General features: G+C 34.4%; 1 protein-coding gene across 3 annotated transcripts in view; it reads right to left on the bottom strand.

Annotated features, from left to right (window-relative positions):
- LOC111050393 (synaptojanin-1-like) overlaps nucleotides 1–21,330 on the bottom strand; it is a 29,826-nt gene that overhangs the window by 7,788 nt on the left and 708 nt on the right. For all 3 annotated transcript variants that reach the window (XM_039442764.1, XM_039442766.1, XM_039442767.1), the window contains exons 2-16: nucleotides 19,836–19,922; nucleotides 18,223–18,487; nucleotides 17,177–17,341; nucleotides 15,977–16,121; nucleotides 13,614–13,781; nucleotides 12,761–12,918; nucleotides 12,224–12,329; nucleotides 11,538–11,687; nucleotides 10,909–11,065; nucleotides 8,672–8,860; nucleotides 8,037–8,151; nucleotides 4,499–4,689; nucleotides 3,430–3,575; nucleotides 2,053–2,190; nucleotides 777–951 (exon numbers count right to left, since the gene is read on the bottom strand). In XM_039442764.1, coding sequence (XP_039298698.1) covers nucleotides 777–951; nucleotides 2,053–2,190; nucleotides 3,430–3,575; nucleotides 4,499–4,689; nucleotides 8,037–8,151; nucleotides 8,672–8,860; nucleotides 10,909–11,065; nucleotides 11,538–11,687; nucleotides 12,224–12,329; nucleotides 12,761–12,918; nucleotides 13,614–13,781; nucleotides 15,977–16,121; nucleotides 17,177–17,341; nucleotides 18,223–18,487; nucleotides 19,836–19,922 — 2,355 coding nt within the window. The remainder of the gene's footprint in view (nucleotides 1–776; nucleotides 952–2,052; nucleotides 2,191–3,429; nucleotides 3,576–4,498; nucleotides 4,690–8,036; nucleotides 8,152–8,671; nucleotides 8,861–10,908; nucleotides 11,066–11,537; nucleotides 11,688–12,223; nucleotides 12,330–12,760; nucleotides 12,919–13,613; nucleotides 13,782–15,976; nucleotides 16,122–17,176; nucleotides 17,342–18,222; nucleotides 18,488–19,835; nucleotides 19,923–21,330) is intronic.

The following is a 21,330-nucleotide window of genomic DNA, read 5'->3' as shown; positions in this document are numbered from 1 at the left end:
TCGATATCAATATGAGAGAACGATTCATTCAAACTACAAGCTCTTCTAAGACAATGTTTTGGAACTTGTCCACTTCAATCATGTAAAATCAATACAAACTTTATTTTCTGTTCTATCCTATATATGGTATCCTATTAATAGTGAATCCATTTAAAATTACCACAAGTCATTATCAAGAGGGGAATTGTGCAACGTGTTAATTGACAGACGGCAGCATTCTATACAAGAGGATATACAAAACAGTCACCTACAAAATGTCATATACCTGAAAAACACAGGAGATATGGCAAAAAATAGTATCCCAAGAAGAGTTGACAATTCTTACAAAGTGAAAGTAAATGACCGATTTAATCTTATATATACTTAAAACTTACTTTTTATTTCAAAACACAAAAACTTCTTGGCTAGTAATCGACTAACTCTCACGGAAAATTCTTCTCCAAATTCAATCTTCAATTGGTTCATTGTTAATAGGAAAGCATATAAATTACAAGAAATAACTCAAGTTTCAAGAATAGATTAGCCCTTGTACCATAATATTGAATACTAAGTATTTGTTTTCAATTTTAATTGTATAAAATCAAAGTAAGCATGAGTAACATTACTTGAAATAATACAGCAACTCGTACCTACACACAGGCTTTATGGTATATCTAGGCACGTCTTCATATGATTGATTTCTAATAAATTGAGACAATTGTAAACCTGTAATGATGTGTATAAAATAGGGAATAAATTCTGTTGCATTAATTCACATGTAATCAATAAATTCCTACCATGTTCATAAAACTGCTTCTTCCTCCTCCATAGAACTCTGTCAGTCCATGCAGGCGATGTTTCCATGTCGCTAGTATCGTACTCCAGAGAAAATGGTTCGTACTTCGAAGTTGGGTCGAAGTTGATATGGCCCTCTAGGAAATTTGGAAAAATTCTCCCAGATTGTTGCTCTTTCTGTAAATCAATGATAGAATATGAAAATCGTGATTAAATAATTCCAACTGAAATGTTTGTGCTTCACCAAAAACTGATTAATTGTTATTCCCACGGAATTTCTGTGAGGAAAAGTTTCTCCCTCCAATAAAGGTAATTAGAATAATTATTATAGAATTTCGTTGAAAAAATAGTTGACATTCATGCATCACCTGATTAACATTGGTTTGCTATCCTTGTTTTAGAAAAACAGTAGATAGGTCTATTTCTATCCATTTCCAATCCGAACCGTTGCTAAATAATGTTTGTAGGCTATTCAGAAATCTAATAAACAAACAACATATTTTATCTCAGTCATAAAATGTATTGTTAAATCATGAACAATAAATTTTCTTGATGAATAGAATATGGTTGAGTTACAAATCTTCTGAATATGGGCTTACAAGATGAAGTAGAATCCATACCTTCGGACAGCCTTCTTTCGCCTTTCACTTTTTTAAACTTGTGTGAGTGTAATTTTCATTCGACCAAAATGCTAAATCTTATCAAGTGATAGAAAATATCCATGATGAACCTTAAGCCTGTTTTGAGATTTGAGTTTGATTCAACAGTCCTCAGAGCAATGAGCGCATGGTACAATCGTTTTTGAAGTTTCATTTGCTTATCCCACTTCAAATTTGCCTACAGTTCCATCCCCAGAAACCTTGCATCCAAAACAGGACACTACAAGCTCATCATCGATGAGTCATTCTCATTTTCACTTCATCTAACAGAGAACTAACGCTATGAGATTGGTTCTACTTAGATTTAGCCAAAGTGAATTTTCTGTGAACCATCTGTTGATTCGTTGCAAAGCCTTTTTCCATACTGCTAATCATTGCTTTCATCTATTTATTCCTCATAACATTACAAAAAAAATCAATAGACTATAGAATATACACCGTATTCATGAAACAAAATAAAGAATTAGCAGCAAACTACGTGCCCAAAAGAGCAAGCTCAAGCTTACGCTTATTGATCTGCCGATTTCCAGCTGAAAGAAACAAGTAAAGTCTATTCCTACAATTTACTTGGAATGATATTCTAGAAATATTAGATGTATAATACTAAAACGGTGATTACCACAAGCTGATCTTGAGCAAAAGCAGCTAGTCGTTTGCCCTCATTGAGACACTTCATAATGTCTTCTCGGCTCATGTCAACGCGGTAGTTGAAGTCGCCGCACCAGAATACATAGTCATGGCTGTTTAGAGATCGTCCCTGTAAAATCGCAGACAAATTTCAGTATTCACTATTCAAATTAGAATTAGCCAAGTTTATCACTCACTTCATATGCTCCAAATCAACGTTTGGGAAATAATTGACAAAAGTGATACGGAGCAGAACACAAAACTATAGGTCCAAGCAATTAGGAGATCATAAATTAATGATTATCAAGTCATATTTCGATACAAACCAGCTGTTATTTTTGACAACAAATGACAGTTCATCAACTAGGATTTCAACACAAGTTCAAAAGCCTGTCATGCCTTTTGGTAGTTTCAGAATAGAGTATTTCAGTTTATGTAAACTTAGCACATCCAAATATTAGAATTGAAAATAATGAATTTAGAAATATTAATCAAGACTTTATCATAGCTTCAGAACAGATGTGACAAGATATTCGATCAAGTCATCAGGTGTGACTCGAGTATCTCCTGTTGTGTGTCTTAAAGGCTTAGAGATTTAACCGATAATTCTCCAAACTGCACAACATTTATTTCAAGTCCTTTAACTTCAGTGCGTTTTACTGAAAATTAGCCCGTTTTAGTTCATGTCTGTAACTAAAGCTTCTTTACATATTTAAATATACATTTATCATGAAGTATTGATTCATTCTATACTTATTGTAAGCTATCAAAACACAATTATTTAAAGCTAATACAGACTAATTTATCCAATCAGGCATCCTTTTTAGCTTTTCTACGTTCGGTAGCCTAATATTGCAGAAAAAATGAAATCGCCGTTAGAAAGCAATAATATTTTCCTAAAACAAAAATCAGAACTTCAGACCATGACAAAAACTTTGAATTTATCCTGATGCAAGTTATTATCTGAAATCAACCGTTTCCCTGGCACTAGAATCAATTACATTAATATCAAAGTCACCAGCTACAACAAAATTTTTAAATTCATATTCAGTTGGACATTTGGATAGTGACGTTAATAGACTGTCAAAGCTGGCATCACAGCTAAGCCTAAATTGTCGTTTGGTAACCGATATCTGCAATATTTCTATTGAATACTGTAGTCCTGTAATGAAAAATTAAAGACATTTATAAAAAATAAAAACATTAAAGATATCTTTATAAAACATTTTAAAGATGATGGTTTCTTGATCCACTCCGAAGTGCGATGTATTAACACACTATTTTGATGTTTTAAATGAAATGCCGTCAGTCAATTGATTGTCTAAAATAATTGACATGTTGTTTGAAACATAAGAAACATTCTACTCACAGAAAATGACATTTGGCTGGTGATTTTATCGAGTTGAGCGTTTGTTTGGGCTACCTGCGATGGGCCAGCGGCGACTAAATGAGCGCAAACAAACGCCACCGATGAGCTGTACACCGTAAATCGTACCGCCACTGCTCCCTTATTCCCTGTAATGGTCAACCAATCTTATTACATATACACATCTAATCACACTCATTTTCATTTCTTTCGAGTATTTCCCTCGAGCAGTTACTACTCTTGATGGCAGACTCAAACTGCTGTTAAAACCTTCTTTGTGAATAACTCTCTAGCTTAGCTAAAAAAAATTATAAGTTGAATAATTCTTATAGTTTCTTTCAACATTCAAATCTGATCAGCATTCTGCTCCAAAGTCAATTCATAAGGAATTTTTTGGTGGCAAGTCCCTTGTGGGAATGTCCCACCTTGCCTCAATAATTCAGGCAGTCAATGGTCCTTACGACTGTCATACTTCAGCGGGGACCGACAACTTAACCTGCCCATCCGATAACATTCTGTTCTAAATGTGACCGACAAGCTTTCATGCTTGCTTCTTATTGTATGTAATTCGTAGGCCAAGCTTTGACTTGGAAGTCACCTCTAAATAAGTTTGACAATAGTAAGATTTCAGATAGAATATAAGTGTCCCTTATCTGTTTCGAGTTTTACATAGTTTACGTGATGATATTTGACCATACACTTCACTTTACAGTAGCCTACTGCAGGACATTAAAGACAACTTGAAATCTCCTTCAAGCACAGAACACTCCAATATGCTTACACATTTGACGGCTACAAATACTCAATTTTCTTAAACTAATCAGATTGAGAATTAAAATATCACCAAGTTTGAAAATTGTCACATCATTGTCGATCCATATTCCACACGAACTAGTTTATATGGAATTCAAATAGTTTTTTATTACCACAAAAAATACATAAGTAACGTTTTACATATTAAAAAAGTATGTGGTGAGAAATTAGTTTTCACAAATGTGTAAAACACTTTCCATGACTCTGACACATGATAAAAAAGTGAGAAATATATGCATGTAATTTGAAGTAAACTAACCACCAGTGGCGCCTTCTAGTCCCGTTTTCACCGAACCCACGTCCACATCTCGTATGTATTGTATGAGGCGAGGTTTGACAAAAATGTACAAGCAGACTCCAAGCAACTGCACATAGGTCAGAATTGTGTATTCCTCATCCCGACAAATCACTCTCAATAGATCTCGCCCCCATTCTTTCGCATTTTCTGCACTGTAAACAGACCAAAATACGGTAGAATATTAGAGCGCTCGTTGAAATATTTGTGAACGATAGTAATACTTGAGTTGAATTTGCCTGCAACTGTGAATTCATTTTTTAACCACAATAAGAAACAAAAATACAAATAATACAAAAACAACAGGCTTCATGGTGGGGGTGTTCCGGTAGAATGAAAGAAGAAAAATTACCTAGCCAACTACGGTTTCTCATGCAATAGACAGAGGGTTACGACAGATGAACTGTTGCTGTATGGATTTACAATTCAACTCAAAAATACTTTTTATGTAAACTTATGTTAATTAGAAATTTGAGTAAAAGGTGAATTTATTGAGATAGTCATAGCAATACGAAATCGGTGTCCCACACTATTGACATGACAATCCCACACTATTGACTACATGACAATAATGCAATTCATCAATGTTGTTTTCCATCACGAACTGCTTATTATTAGTAGATAGAAAATTTAGAATGTAAACTTCATCACATTCAGGGCATTTTAGCTTGTATACTTCTGGGGGTGTGAGTTTTCTGTTGTCCTGAATCTTTTCTCTTTTATTGATTTGCGTGCATGTTTTATTTTTTGTCGCAGGAATATACAAGGTGAAATGCCCTGAATGTGATAAATTTCACATTGGAAATACAGGCCGTTCTTTCAATCAAACATACAAGCAACATATTCAACGACTAAAAACAAAAACAGAATCTGCATTTGCCGACCACCTAATACAAGAAAAACACAAACATAAATACCAACCTACAAATAATACACATAAAAAACAAAGGACCAGAACTAGACACAATAGAACAATTTGAAATATACTCCCAATTTAAAAGCAATAGACAATGCATATTAAACGAACAAACCAACTTCAAATGCCACATCCTCTTTGATTAGCTTCTCAGCCATAACAAACCCAATAGACACCAATAACAGCACACTAAAAATTGCCATCCTATCCTTCCAGTTGTCTATGAGTACAACCAACAAGATGGCGGACCTGTCGAAAGATCTCGTTGTCACAGTGAGTGGTTAATTCATTTATTGTAAAATAATCTGTCTGCTAGTCGTTCTTTTTAATAGCAAAAAGTAACTCAATTCATTTTTCTATTTTCGAAGTAAAAAATACTTTACAAATAAAAAATCTGGTGTGGTACACACACATTCACATGACTTTCCTTGTTCATTGCAAGCCTCATTCTTAAACGAGAATAATTTAGGGGAATAATAATATAATGACGATTGGCGGCTACATATTCAAAACTACGATCATACTATTATATATAATCGTTTTCAGGGTACATTTTCCTTTGTGTAAATTGTGAAATTCGATGATTCTTTAAAAGTTGTCAAAGCAGCTATTCTACAGATGAAATATCTCGACTATGTGTAAACTGCTTTTGAATAAACTGCTCTACCTACATCATGCACGAGAAGGAGATTACAGAGTCCATTTCTCAAGGATGGGGTGGACCCACTGTTAGTTTCCCAGGAAGGAGACTCATGCCAGTTGATAGAGCTGATAAATAACTATACAGGGTATGAATTTGACAAAAATCGGTCAAGTCATTTTTGAGAAAATCGTGATAGGAATTCAACAAAAACTATTTTTCTCATGAATATTACGGAGCTCCTGAAGTTTTCCCAGAAATGAGACTCATGTCAGTCGATAGGGCTTATAAATAGCTATCCAGGGTATAAATTTGAAGAAAATCGTTAGAGCAGTTTTCGAGAAAACCGTGAAAAACATGGATTTTTAGTAATTATCCGCCATCTTGAATTTCTTATTGTCGGATCCTCAAGGTATAAGGACAATAAGTTTAAAATTTCAAGTCAATCGGTTGATTAGGAATGGAGTTATCGTGTTCACAGACATACAAACACACACACACACACACAGACCTTGAAACGTATAGAAAACTTGAAATTATACCTTAATTTTTTTGGAAAGCAATACTTTCGTTACCCATGGTAATAAGGGCAAGGAAAGTAATAATATAATCAATGTGAATTGTTCCCTCACATTGACTCTAGAACCGTGCGCGGGAAAAGAGCACAAATTTATGATAGATTTATAAAATGTTAATGACATATGACAATTTTGCTCAACGAGGTTGATCACACCAATTTAGGGCTAGGATGACCTTCCCGTCTAAAAAAGATTGGCCAAACCATTTATCTTGTCCAGGTCCGAGGATGCCTGCTCAGCTCATTCCTGAAGACACCACAACTGTATCATAGGCCAACAGCAATATTCTTCCTTTTACTCTTGACTATTGTCAGGTTTTTAACATAGATCAATAACAGGACCAAGGGCACAGCCATCAACCACTCAATATGAATGTTAGCATGCTCGTTTTTTATGAAATTGATGGAAACATTTTGAGAGTGATTTTCCAAGTAACCAGTCAAGGGATTAGGCCTATATACCAGAATATCGGAGTTTAGTTGAGTTTTTGCCTGTCTATAGAAACGAATGCCTTTGCCAGGTAGAGGAATGTTATTATCAAGACACATTTTTTGTTGCCTACTTCTCATCTAGTGTTACTTAATTAATTCAAGTAACGCGTGTGATGTGCCCTTATCCTGTCTCAAGCCAAACTGTAAATATAGCAAAATATATAAAATAATGAACACATGCAAATAACAACTATAATGATATACGCATTTACCAAGAACTGTGGTCCAAAAAAGGGGAGAATTGGAATAATGGATTATGTAATGTATTTAATTAGTTTGGATGGTATTCCGTTTGAGCCGCTTCTCATGCGCCCACAACTGAGAAGCTGTTCCTGTAAGACAGGGCGCATGGTGCAACGCCTCATCGCCGCATGGTGCAACGCCTCATCACCGCATGGTGCAACGCCTCATCACCGCATGGTGCAACGCCTCATCGCCGCATGGTGCAACGCCTCATCGCCGCATGGTGCAACGCCTCATCACCGCATGGTGCAACGCCTCATCACCGCATGGTGCAACGCTCATCACCGCATGGTGCAACGCCTCATCGCCGCATGGTGCAACGCCTCATCGCCGCAAATTTTGGCTTGCCCGTTCACAACACTCTAAAACTTCCTTGGGTCACCTCCAGCTTAGTTTGATTTTCGTTTCTATAATAGCTATATTTGGAACGCTTTATGCCTGACTAGAGTATGTTTCGATATCTGGTATGCTATGCATCAAGTTGTATAAAATAAAAGTTGTTTCATAAACAACAAATATGGTCCTGTCAAATAGTGGTTTTATACCTTCAAAACAATGGTTCCTATAGAAAAGGTTCTCCAATAAGAGAGCGAAGAATTCACCTCTCGGCAATAAAATATAATGAATTACATACCTAGCGCTATCTATATCAGCAGCGTTCAAGTCTACGATGTCTTGCACTCCAATTGCAAAGATCTCTGTACCGAAGTTTGTAGGCCCAATTCTCAGATTTGGATTACGAATGGGACCTGCAAGCAAATGAAGATTTCAATTTCAAGCTAATGACTGAGAAATAATTACATGGCAAACAACTTTATCAAGAGGATCGATAATTTCAGTAAGTGTAAAACCAATTAAATAGGAATGATTATAAATATTGCAGCCTCAATCAACAAATAGACAAAAGGTAAACAATATATACTTTCCATTCTATTGTGATAAATATTCTGTATGTAAATATGTTCATCCTAAAATAATTAGATGACTGTTGACTGATCACTTGAGGAGCCGATTCTGCTAAATTATAGGCCTAATTTGAGCCAAGTAGTTTTCCTTCTTTTGAAATTCACTTGAAGCCGTAGGATTTCTCATCCCTCATTATCCTCCTTTCCAACCACGCATCATCTTCAGCAAAATAGGAAATTTGTATTTTTCAGCGGTTATGAAACTTACATGTGTCTTAACTCTACATCTAACTCGTCCATTGAAGACTCTCATTATAAAACGGTTATATAAAATGCTATTTTCATAGATAAAATTATTACACACCTGCGCATCTTCGTTGTTTGAATTTGTAACAATCCAAGAGCCAATCGGCCAATGGCACTAACTTGAATTCACTGCCTCCAAATTGTTTTCCTCCATTAACATTATATGTGCCAATGGAAATTCGCAATTTCCTGTTTTCTGTGTACATAGGCGAACGTGTAATCATCTCTCTTAAAACACGATATGGAGCTGTAACAACATAGAAGAATATAAAATGGTGACGAAGAACGAAGAATAGGGAACGACTGATTTAAGAGAAAGTTTTATTCAGTAAGTACATTTTTTTGTACTCATTTTCCATAATTTCAACTCTTTCCATGCATGAAATCAAGCCGGTAAACATTGTAGAACAAACAAACAGACATGTGATTTCTTTACAGCATACTATACTGTGAAGAAATCATATGTTTTCTTACAGTCAAGTATGTTTCCTAGTTCCGAAATAGGAACAGCAAAACTGCTACAAAAAACAGTCTTCAGCGCTCCAGGTGGAGTTTTGTCAACTAGAATCACAAAGGGCCCGTTCTGTGTACATGGAATGTGGTAAATTGTCAGATTCACAATTTACCAGGTGAAAAGTTCCGCTTTCCATGGGAAGAGTTTTGACAGATTCTGTACCAGAAACCAGTTCCAGTTCCAAAATCCTGCCCCACAGTCGAAGCGTGGTAAATTGTCCGACCTGGTACAGTTCCAACCTATTCCAACTATCTGAGCTCTCATTGGTCGATCATTGTAGCCTGCTTGCTACTCTGCGCATGTGCTGATAGTTTGTTTCTTTACCATAGAATTATGATGATTGATAACCATTCATTAAATGAATTTTTCTCTATGTAATGGAATAAATTAAATGCACACTTTTCTAGACGGTAAGTTTGTAAAACAGCCTTTCTTCATTCACGCAGCTAGTAAACGACACATTTTAGTGTAAATCAACTTTATATGTACCCGCCAAAAGCTTGAACCAACGATTTTGAAATGGCGTTCCATGGGAACATTTTACACTAGTCACGTGATGGAACAATTTACTGTACACACAACATACACAAAATTCCCGATTCGGAATTTGCAAACTAGGTTATGTTTATAGAATGCACGTAGTAACTTCAGCACAAGCAGGTAATGTTTTCTATTTCCCAATAAATTATTCTTTCCCGTTAAACTATTATGACAAAAAATTGTGTACGTTACTTGGCTGTGAATGTCTCCTGCAGGGCTCGAATGAAACATCATTCCCGGCCTTGCAAACTGCCACTTCCTGTCCTTGTGACGTAAAATACTATTGCGATTTAAAAGTTTTCACAATGCAAATAACATTGAAAATTTTCGAATTTGAATCACTTTCCATATTTAGATCAAACAATCTGTATACTCTACTGTAAAAACAAATTCACCAATTCGATGTATTGCAATATTTGAAAAGAACATCTTTCAAATATAGTCTGAGCAAACCTGTCCAGTGACAGGACATGCATGACGAACATGTTTGTACCTATAGCCGCCTACATGCACATCATGCATGTTTTGACATCAGCCAGAGGTTTCTAACATTAAATAAACAAACAATAACAATAAATAAACCACTGGAAAATGACAAATTATAATGATATACAAAAAATCGAAGATACAAAAACTGAACTTGAACAATAAATAGTGTTTCGCTGTGATGACACAACTGTCGTCAGTGGCCACCCTTACATTGCACAGCAGCAAGAAAACCTGTGAGACAATTGTGTGATAGAAAGAGCGAAAAGTATGGAATAGTGAGTTGCTGTGGAATATTCAAATGCAATAGTCATTACTGGTAGTCTGGTCCGATTAAGCCGTTCCAAATTAGTTGAAAGCGGTTATAACTCATACCTCGGTCACAGAATATATAAATACAGAATGGAAAGTCGGCTAGTATCATGATGCCAAAATCCGCCATCTTGAAAGAAAGTCTAGCATTATAATAGTAGCGGCAATTTTAATTTCTTACAAGATGGCGCAGTCACATGACGTGGTGTTGGTGCACTCAAGTCTTAGCGTCATGTAAAATGCATTGGTTGGATTGATAGTTTCCATTCTGTATGTATTATGTGCCTCGGTAGTCTGTACTTGAAATTTATTACTGATACCAACGTGAACAGATAGAAGGATTAACAAATCGAAATTTATCTGAAAACTCTCAACACCAGACCTGAGCCAACCAGGTCACACGATATCATTATTTGTAGATTAAGCCGTGAGCAAATTCATACCATAAAAAATTGAAGGTGCCAGCAGACATCTAGCTTTGTCAGCTAGCTCAGCAGCATCCGCATTGCCGAGTAGAAGATCAATTGCTGCTTGCTTGTTCGTGTCTGGAAGAGTGTCTTGTAATTGACTTTCGGCAGCAGAATGTGCAACATCCATCACCTGTACAATAATTAAAGATAGAAATTAAGCCAAAGATACGCCCAAGATAAGTGGTTTCACAGCGTTTTCCTAACGTTTTAATTCAAATTTGGTACACAGGCTCAGCTGAGGTTGAAAATGTTGTTATGGAGTTTTGAAATAACGTAAAAACCGCCCGAAATCGGCGGTTTTATTTAGCTGGAAAGAGCCTTCAAGTCTTATAACGGGGGGAAGCAAGCTCAAATGAAGAATGTAGGCGAGCGAAACGAGTCTGCTGTTATAAATTCTGGATCCAGAGCCGTTGGCCCAGGGGCGGAGCCCCTGGCTAGATGGATAAGGCGAGCGAAGCAAGCCCTGCCAGCTAGTAATATACAGATACTTATAAATTATATTTGATCAAAATTTCTTATTTTGTTAATGAACTGAACCAAACAGATAAACCAGTCTAAAAAGAAATGATTTTCTTAAAAAAATATTATTATAATGTTTGTACCATGGTGTTTCCAGAGCCGGTAAAAAATCTGCTCAGTTCATTTAGATTGGCGGCCCAAAGCTGCTTAAATACTTGGCGGAAGCTACTGAGCATGTGATCTTTGTTCTGCAAATGGAGCACACCCAACACCTCCAGCTGCTTCTCAAGCATCTGTGAAAATATCAAACATGTTTTAAGAAAAAGTCACACTTGGATCCATCAAAAATTATTGTTGTGCGATAATTCAGGATAGAGCAGTTGAGGCAGCATCTTTACTATACACAAACTATTTAGTTGAATGCCTTCAACAGAACAAGTAATTGAGGCTCTGTATTTAATTGATAAGTAAACTAATAACCGAACCTCATCATATTGACATTTGACCAGGTGTCACACTCTAGCAAGCCCCATTTGGCCAGTATTACATCAGTTTCTTATCCAAGTCTTTACAAGTTATCACATAATTTTGTTTTGTGTATTTACGCAGCCCATATCAGAGTTTTTTTCGAAGAAATCTATCTCTATATTATAGTAGATTTTTTATATTCCAGTGCAATAATGCAATTATATTGTTAAAATACTCATGGAAATCTAACTAACCATAAAAGTAGCATATATTGACAATTAACTACTACTTGTACTATAAATTCAAGTTTGTAAAGGGAGGAATGAAAATTATAGCCAGCTACTGTACACAAAAATATTACCTCAAGTGCAAAAAATGATTGTACATTATTAGTACGGTCTAGACAATCAAGGTCGTTAGTTCTTATTGTGCCATGTTGAATACTCTTTGCTTCGTACGCTCTTTTCCTGAAAACAAGCGAAAATAGAGAATTTTTTACTTCTTTTACTAGAGATTTTTTACTTCAAAGTTGCAATAAATACTTTCAAGTGAATTAATATGAATGATTTAATAGCAAAATCAATATGAAAAAAGGGATAAAATTGTGAGTTTTATATTTTTTCATATTACAAAAATATGTACATTTGATTAAAGAATTATGAGGAAATAGAATAAAAGTGTGTATAAGCAAAAATATAAAATATATTTTTCGGGATGTCGAACTGAAACTGTTTTTTTTTTTTAGTTCAAAGCTGTTGCAATAGTTACTGATGAGAAAATTGATGACACGATTTGTTCATAAGTTTAAAAAAAAGACTTGGAAGTTATAAAAAAGAGAATTGAAAGTTAATTACAAATAGATCAACAGATTAAAAAATAAAAAATGGATTAAACTTACTCATCATCCCAATGTATGAAATAAAAGCTGTGAGCTTGCATATGCTCATCAACTTTGCTCTTTAACTTGTTCAGAGCTCCCTCCACCCTGCTTTCTTCGTCGTAGTCAAATGATACGAAAGGAATGTCTTCACATTCTGGCAACGAGCAGTGATGAGCCTAAAACAAACATTACAATATTCAAATGCATCACTCACATTCATACAGTAGTTTTCTGTGATTCAACTAATCTTACCATACAATTTACCGTCCAACCAGAATTTAAAAAAAAACAAAAGAAAAACATGAACACTACTGTATAATAAGACATTATAGGTACTAATAACGGACAATAAGAAACATTGAAGCCAGTTAAACACACATATCGATTATTGGACGTTGGATTTTTGCCGTCCTTATTATGAATTCCATCAGATTGAAGGGAACAAACATCATCGATGATTGATGATTGACATCATTGATTGACAAACATCATCTGTTTAATCTAATAGAATTTATAATAAGGACGACAAAAATCGATGTGTGTGTAGCTACTTGATAATAATTTATATTAAGACTTGAAACTAAAACTGTATTGGATCAAGAAAATAATCAAGGTGATTTACTGATAAACTTCAACAGCTAAAATTCATTATCGATAGGAATTTTTAGAAAAATATAATTGATCATTTAATGATCCAATCTAATTATTGCGATTTTTCAAATATATTTTACAGCTTGTATTTGTTTAAAAATAATGCATTTGATAATTGTTTAACCTGCTCATATATAAACATAATAACTAAGAATGTTCAATATAGAACAGAAAAAAGAAATGCATTTTTTACATTTTCAATCTTGGAAAAAATGATTACCTCAAATGCCTTGCTGAGTAGTGCTTCTCCTTCTTTACTAGGAGATTTGCTCAAAAGATTGACAAATATCAGATGACCGTATTTTCCTTTCAGATCCATCACATGTTTTTGATAAGGTATGATAGTAGGTATGAATTCCCTTGAAATCCTCACTTTTTCTGATCCAGCCTGGAAAATTCAATATTTTACTAAATAATCAACGTAGAACTCTACTGATCATTCCGTAAATAAGTTTTGTGGAGCAGTTTTTCGAAAATCGTTGGTCTGAGTAATTAATGAAATAATAAGTGTCATTAGAAAACGTGTTTGCGGATAGGAATGTGCAACAAGCCTTTTGGCTTCACAAAACTTGATGATAATCGAGGATATATTCTGTCTCAACCAAGACACAATCAAATTTAGGAGGAAGCATTAATGCAAACAATAAGATACATTTTTAGATTGAAAGGCGGCCGGCCACACAAGCCAAATGAACAAATTACAAATTTGACAACAAACCAAACACAGGTCAAGGTGAAATTATACACAAACCACATTAATGTGATGAAGCACAAAATGTAAAGAAAAACACTAAAATTTTCTAAAAAAATCCGATAATACAATTAATAATCACCAAGTACTATATGATAATTGAAGTTCGAATTACTGAAATATACAATTGGACGATAAGTCATTTCAATAGTTGAAAGCAATTCTTTATTCTTTAAATAAAAATTTATGAAGGAAAATGAAAACTCATCTCTTCACAAGTGAAATTTTGTTGTATACCAAACATGATATATAGGAAACACGATACAGATAGGTGAAAACACTTAGAAGCTTACATTTTCTGGAAATTTTCGTTTGAAGCCAGCGAAAATTTCCAGAAAATAATGTAACTTTTTAGGTGTTCTCACTTATCTGTATCTTGTTTCCTGTTTAAATTAGTATTATAAAGCTGTAAAGTGTTTTCTGTTATGTGCTACAGATAAGATATGTATAATATGTATAGATAAATAAATAAAATAATTTATAAAATTGGAAAATGCTAAAGTTAAAAATAGAAAATGAATAGAAGATGAAAGGTTACTCATGCATTCGTGCACCTAGAATAAAAATATGAATGAGATGCTTGATAAAATGTTTAAAGTGCATGATGAAAACAACAGAGCTATACATACAACTAAAGCCAAATAACAGTGGACTGGAGAACCCACAACACAATAACACACTTGACTGACAACTTGCTATATTCACTTGAAATGAAACTCACCAATCAAGAAATACTCCATTGTTAATAATATTGGCTGGCACGAAAAGAAGAAAAGTCTTAAGATGATGATTATAAGAACAACTTATCCACTGCAAGATGTCAACAATAAAATGGTAGCGCAACCACAATAGCATTGAACGAACATTGATGTTAGTTATCGCGCACTGACTAACATGATAGCAGTCTGATTAGCAATAACTTGTGAGCACGCAACCAATATTTCAATATTTAATTAATGTAAATTATAATTGATGGCAATGTTTAATGATATTGCATTTATCAAGAACCAACTTTCAACTATCTAATTTACAGCGTGTTTCTAAAATAGACCGGCAAACTTTGTGAGTGGTTTTCTAGCATTAAAATAAAGGAAAATGTCAATGAACATGAGTCATAGAATGCGTTATTAATGAGACAATAATCGCGGAAGATTACAATCTTCAAATTCTTCATTTTATAAACTTGTTGCAGTCTCATGCGGATACTTGATGATCATTTCTTAATTTAAATAAGTTGAGAAATCGAATAAAACCAATTAGAATAAAATAAAACCATAGAGAAAAGACAGCTAAAGCTCTCTTTTCACTATGATAAAACGTACCCAACCCACATAAAACAGGCAAAAAATAGCAAATTTGAGAAATCTCAATGAATACCATATGTTCAATAGAATACCATAAAAATTCAATATTACATTGCTCTTAAAGATATATTATTTATTGCGTATGTAGGTTTTTCGCCTGTACTTGGGTAATGGGGGTGATTGATCAAGTAATCAAACGTCCATGCTGCTTAACGGCGGCATTCCAAGTAAGAATATTAATAAATTATTCTAGACGAAAGTCTAGAGACCACAAAACCTGAAACATCTATACTCTATAGAGTTGAGTTGTCCTATGGGGGACAACTAAATACTAAAATGTCATGCTATTAGTATGTAATGAAATGAGTTGTTTTACATTATTGAGAACAGCTTACCAACTTATTTTCCTGCGTAATACACGAGTATACAAGTATTTTTTTCAGTAGAATAGGTGAAAAAATCTCTTTAAATAATTCAAGTAGCTGTATGCTAATGTTGAGAGAATTGAAACTATGATGCCTTTCATACCTTGATTCCAGGCTGCTCCCAGAATATGGGCACTGATCCCCGAATCTGGACATACGATGTGTAAGATTTTTTAAAGACAGTAATGTGTTCGGTCTCAACAAAAGTGGCTGCAAAGCCTTCGTCATTTAGCCCTCTAACACTGCATCTGAAAAGAAAATGTGAATAATCAAGTGTTGCAATAATAAAATAGACATGATTAGACAACAACAAACGAGAATATTCTTTATATATACGATATAATACAATTCTATGTGTTGGTTACAATGTTTGCAAACAGTTCCTGGAACTTGCAAAATAGTTATTTGTGCAACTAGTGCGCAAAGTGACAGTTTGCTGCACCGAAAGAAACGTTTACGCCCGAGCCGTAGGCGAGGGCGGAATGGTTTCTTGAGTGCAGCAGAGGAACTTTGCGCACGTATTTCACATTAAGTTTTTCCTACAGTTACCATTGAATATGAAAAGTAGGTAATTATGGGTAAAATTGCCTGAAATGCATCAATGTTTTTCTGTGTAATTTTATTTTTAATAAAAATCTTAATTTATTGTCAAATTGAATAAAAATGTTGTCCTTGGTTATAATATATAATGAATAATAATTAGCGCGTTGTGCTTGGTTGCACCTCTGCTCACTATAGCAGCCACAGCAGTCACTGTTACCAACTTCATTTTGATTTTGCTGCACTGTTGCTCCATATAACCTACTAAGTATTTTGCGTTGCCATGTTGCAAATCTGGAGTGCAGAAAAATTTTTCCCGCACTAGAGCGGAAAAGTGATTCTTTGCGTTCTGTAATCAGTGCAGCAATGGCCACTTTTCAACATAACTGTAGGAAAACAAAATAGTTTCTTGCATAATATTCTTTTGAGCAAGAAATTAGAAGATTCATAGATGACTACAATAATTCTGTTACGTTTAGTCAACACTTTTCTCAGCAGTTGATCCTACAGAGTGAGGCATATGTATGGGATCACTAACCTTTATCTTTAGTATGAGACATGAGACCACTTAAAACTTTTCCTTTAGTATTGGAACACGAATACTTCACCTTTTGACGTACAACTAAATTTCAACCGCTTCTAAAGGGGAGACTTAAGGGTTGCAACTCACATATTTTAATGTAAACGCCCGTTTTAAAAGTCATTTAAAACGGCATCAAAGTCGTGAAAATCATGACAGACAAAAATGAAATGCTATACACACCTTGTACCTGCTCTTTCAAGGCATATGCGAGAGAAAATTATAGCACGCGCTTCTCTAGACCCCACAAACACTGTGCGAATCTGAACGGATCCACAAATCACTCTCAGTAGCCACACATCGCATTCGATGCCGGCCATGATAAAGGCAACATGCAGAGTTCGATTCCTAAAACATGGTCACATTCAAACCTGCATTATTATCTGAAATAACACTTGTAGCGTAGATTAATAAAGCACTACTTAAAAAGTGAATAGAAATTCGAGATACACTTGGGGAATTTTAGAAGATATGATCATAAATATGCACCACAACATGCACAATCAGATAATGGAGACGCATATTATTTCTAGACACCTTACTTTTAATTTTAGTAACAACTAGATAATAAGATACAATGAAAAGTTGTTTTATAGGAAGAATGTTTTAATTCAAGGTTTCAGGCGCTGTTCCCACTACACATAAGCAGCCACGGTCATCAGACAAAACATAATATTTTTACATTAACACGATTTTGTTCTGCTGTCTTTAGTGAGCGTTACAAAATTTGAAACCTTGAGGTTAGAAACAAAAAAACAAAGTCTTGAAGTGTTGTCCTTGATGATTTGTGACACATAGAGGTGCGTACAGATATACGCACCGCGAACATGAGCAATTCACTTTTAATCAGCTGACTATATCTGTATTTTTACAGAAACGGTAAAATACAGATATAAAAAGCTTGGCATCAGCTGATTAAAAGTGAATTGCTCATGTTCGCGGCGCGTATATCTGTACGCACCTCAAGGCTACTATCGTGTACAGATTGAAAATATGCATGATCAGAGACACCCTTACGGACATGAATATGGTCACATTCAATATTCGAAATTTATCTGACACACGTTAAATATATGCTGAGTATTAAGGGGTACAATCAAGTAAAAGAGATCCAATTCGACACTCTGATATTGTAAAAACATTAAATAGGAGCTTGCAGCATGACTGGAATTTATCTATGTTGTGTAACAAACTAAATAATTGACATGAATGTATAGAATCTCACTGACCACATGAATCGGTTGTCCGGCTGGAAGACCTTTGCCTTCCTCTGGGCACACATCGTGATATCACGGGGTGGGTTATTGCCGGGCATCCATGAGAAATAGAACATTCCTGAGTTTAGAAACTTTCTCAAATCCGATATTTCCTCATTGTCAGCACACGGACCACGAAGAGGAATAAAGGTCGTTTGCGTGATGCGATAAATACTGGTAAAATCATCAGCTAGATCGCCCACAAATGCAATTCCGGTTACCATAATAAGGTATTGTCCTGCAACACAGATTTAAAATTACATTTTGTTAGGTTTAACAACGGAAGAGATGAGTTGCTCTTTTTTAATGGAATACGATCCCCAATCAACCTCCTACCGTCCAATTATCCTTACGTAAAACAAATATTAAGCTTTTTCCAACATTTTCACTAATCCGTAAAAAATCATTGGGAAGAAATGAACTTAAATAAAAAGCCAAAATGACGAACTACCTGGTTTGAATAAAATGTTTAAGATAAAATACAAATTAATGACTATGATGATTAAGTTTTCGAATTGATGGTAAAATATATAGGCTAGGGTAAACCAGCCCACGTTAGAACAATCCCACGTTGGGACTTGGGACACTTCAAGTTGTGGGTAATTAGTGAGTGTTAGGTTGGCGACAACTGCGATGTTTTATCAGCTGTTTATAGCCTTAATTACAGACATAATAATTTCAGATGTAGCACCAGTCGTTATTATGAAAAAATTAGAAACATGTTTTTGTGACCTCAAAGTTTTTTGTTTTTTTTTTTTTTGAGAAGAGGAATTTTAATTTTTACTTTAAACATTCACCATTTAAGATAAGTCTCACAGATAGTATGTATTATTTATGAATTTTTTGACATATAGAACATTATTGTATTCTTATTTTTAATCCAGTTATTTTGTCTAAAACAAAGCCATGACCATCTGCCCACCTTGGGACAGCCCACATTGAGACACTGCAATCATGATATATGCTCATATTATAACGATGAGCATTGCTTCTGAATATTATTTTACTCCATGTATCTTATTTTTATCAATGAAATAAATTATAAATAAATATTATATATGATTAAAGCCTGTAATGTAGCTTCAGAGGTAGCCATTTCAAACACACTTTGTGCACATGACTTTTGGTAATAGTTTTTACTAAAAAAAAATCAAATGATGTATTTATACTATTAATAATTATAATAAAATGTTATAAATTAACAAAAATAATAAATTGCTTATTTTTAATTCAATATCCCAACCTGGGCAAGGGATGTCCAATCGTGGGCCGGTCTTAAGCCCAGGTTGCTACACTCCCCAAAAAATTGTTTTTGCATTAAAAAAATCAATTGACGATCAATGCAGTTGCCATCCTCAAGGATAAAAGTGTAAGCAAATACAATAAATTTAAAAAATGTTGATTTTTTTATTTTTGTCAAAGTTATAGTTGTTTGAATTTTGGTGTAGCAACGTGGGCTGGTTTACCCTATATTATATTGATAAAAATACTAGGAATAGATTATCTTAAGAATTTATTAAAAGAGAATTATTAAAAAAAACGTACAATAATTTACTTTGAAATATTATACGAATTAATTAACTAACCTGAATTTGCAGTCAGGATTCCCAAAATTCCATAGGCGTCAAATAATTCATTCATTTCTTTTTTCTTCATGTCCTTCTCAGTTCGTTCTGAAAAAATAGAACAATAATATTAGCCTATTATCTAACTCTAATCTGATCATTTTTGGAACTCCGAATCTGCAAAAAACACAACATGATTAAGGTGGTGAAAGTAAATGATTCATGAGATTTTTGCTAAGATTCACATATGGAATGTATTTGATGGAATTAATAACCGCATCTGATAAAGAATTTCTTTATCTGTAGGTATTAAACTTCAATTCCAGAGATAAATTGGTATTTATGAAGCCCAAGTTGCGGTTGGAATGAGTGAGCAACCTAAATCGATATTCAACAAAGTAATGATTGAGAGCTCGACGAGAATCTGAGTGGCTGCTGCGTCAACTGTGCAAAGTTTAAACGTTCCCTAACAAAATATTTCGTACTAGTGAATCATTTATTTAGAGAAGTTGAAATGTCGTATCTTATTTGCTCTAAATCGGTTCAGAATTCAGGTAAGCTGATTTCATGTGTCGACTGTGAAGTGAATTTTCATCTAGGACAAGTGAAAATGACCAGACGATGCGGACTAAATAAAGAAAAACAAAGTTGGAGATGTAGCAGCTGTTCCTCTGCACGTCGCAAAAGTATGGACCACCTTAGTGAATCGGCAACAGGAAACAAGGAGTTGACTCTCCAAGAGCTCGCACGATTTCTAGAGGTAATTAAATCACAAGTCGATGAAGGAGAATATGACGAAAATGGAGTTGGAGCTTGGGAAATCAATTGAATCATGTTACCAGGCGATTAATGACATGAATAAGAAGTTCGATATGCTTTCAACAGAAGTAGCTAACCTCAGAAAAAAAGAAAATGCAGATCTAAAGGAGCGCATCGAGAATATGGAGGAATATTCAAGATCGAAGTACTATCAAGTACTTTATTCCTGGTCTGAAAATATCAATTTTTGACAAAGTTATACAATTTACCAAAAATAACACAACTGAAAGTTATTTCTGGTCCTTTATAGTAAATTGAACACTTTTCTGAGAAATTGAAATTTTTAGGATTTTTTATTTTATTCAATCAACAATAACTTAATATAATAATAAATAGTTTTATTTCCATTTTTGCATAATACAAATTTAGAAAAGTCAATGAATAGGCCTACCATGAAGAATTTATCCACAAAATTTCATTGATTTATCTCTTACCGAATTTGAAACGATGTCTCAAAAATTAACTTTAAGCCCTCATTATCTCAAAAAGTAACTATCGAAAAAAAATCCTGAGAAAACTTTTTTAATTTTGATAGTATACAAATCGAAAAATATCACCATTATTTTTTTAGCCTTTGCACAGCCTCAATAAATGTTCCACTATAAACTTGAAGCACAAACACGTCCTTCGGTAGGCAATAAATATTATATAGCTTCGATAACGCATGCTCCTGGCTGCGCTAATTGCGAAAATAATA

Source organism: Nilaparvata lugens, chromosome X (genome assembly GCF_014356525.2).
Source record: "Nilaparvata lugens isolate BPH chromosome X, ASM1435652v1, whole genome shotgun sequence".
Classification (NCBI taxonomy): Eukaryota; Metazoa; Arthropoda; class Insecta; order Hemiptera; family Delphacidae; genus Nilaparvata; species Nilaparvata lugens.
The sequence above is the reverse complement of the archived record's forward strand: the minus strand, read 5'-3'. Positions and strand labels throughout refer to the sequence as shown.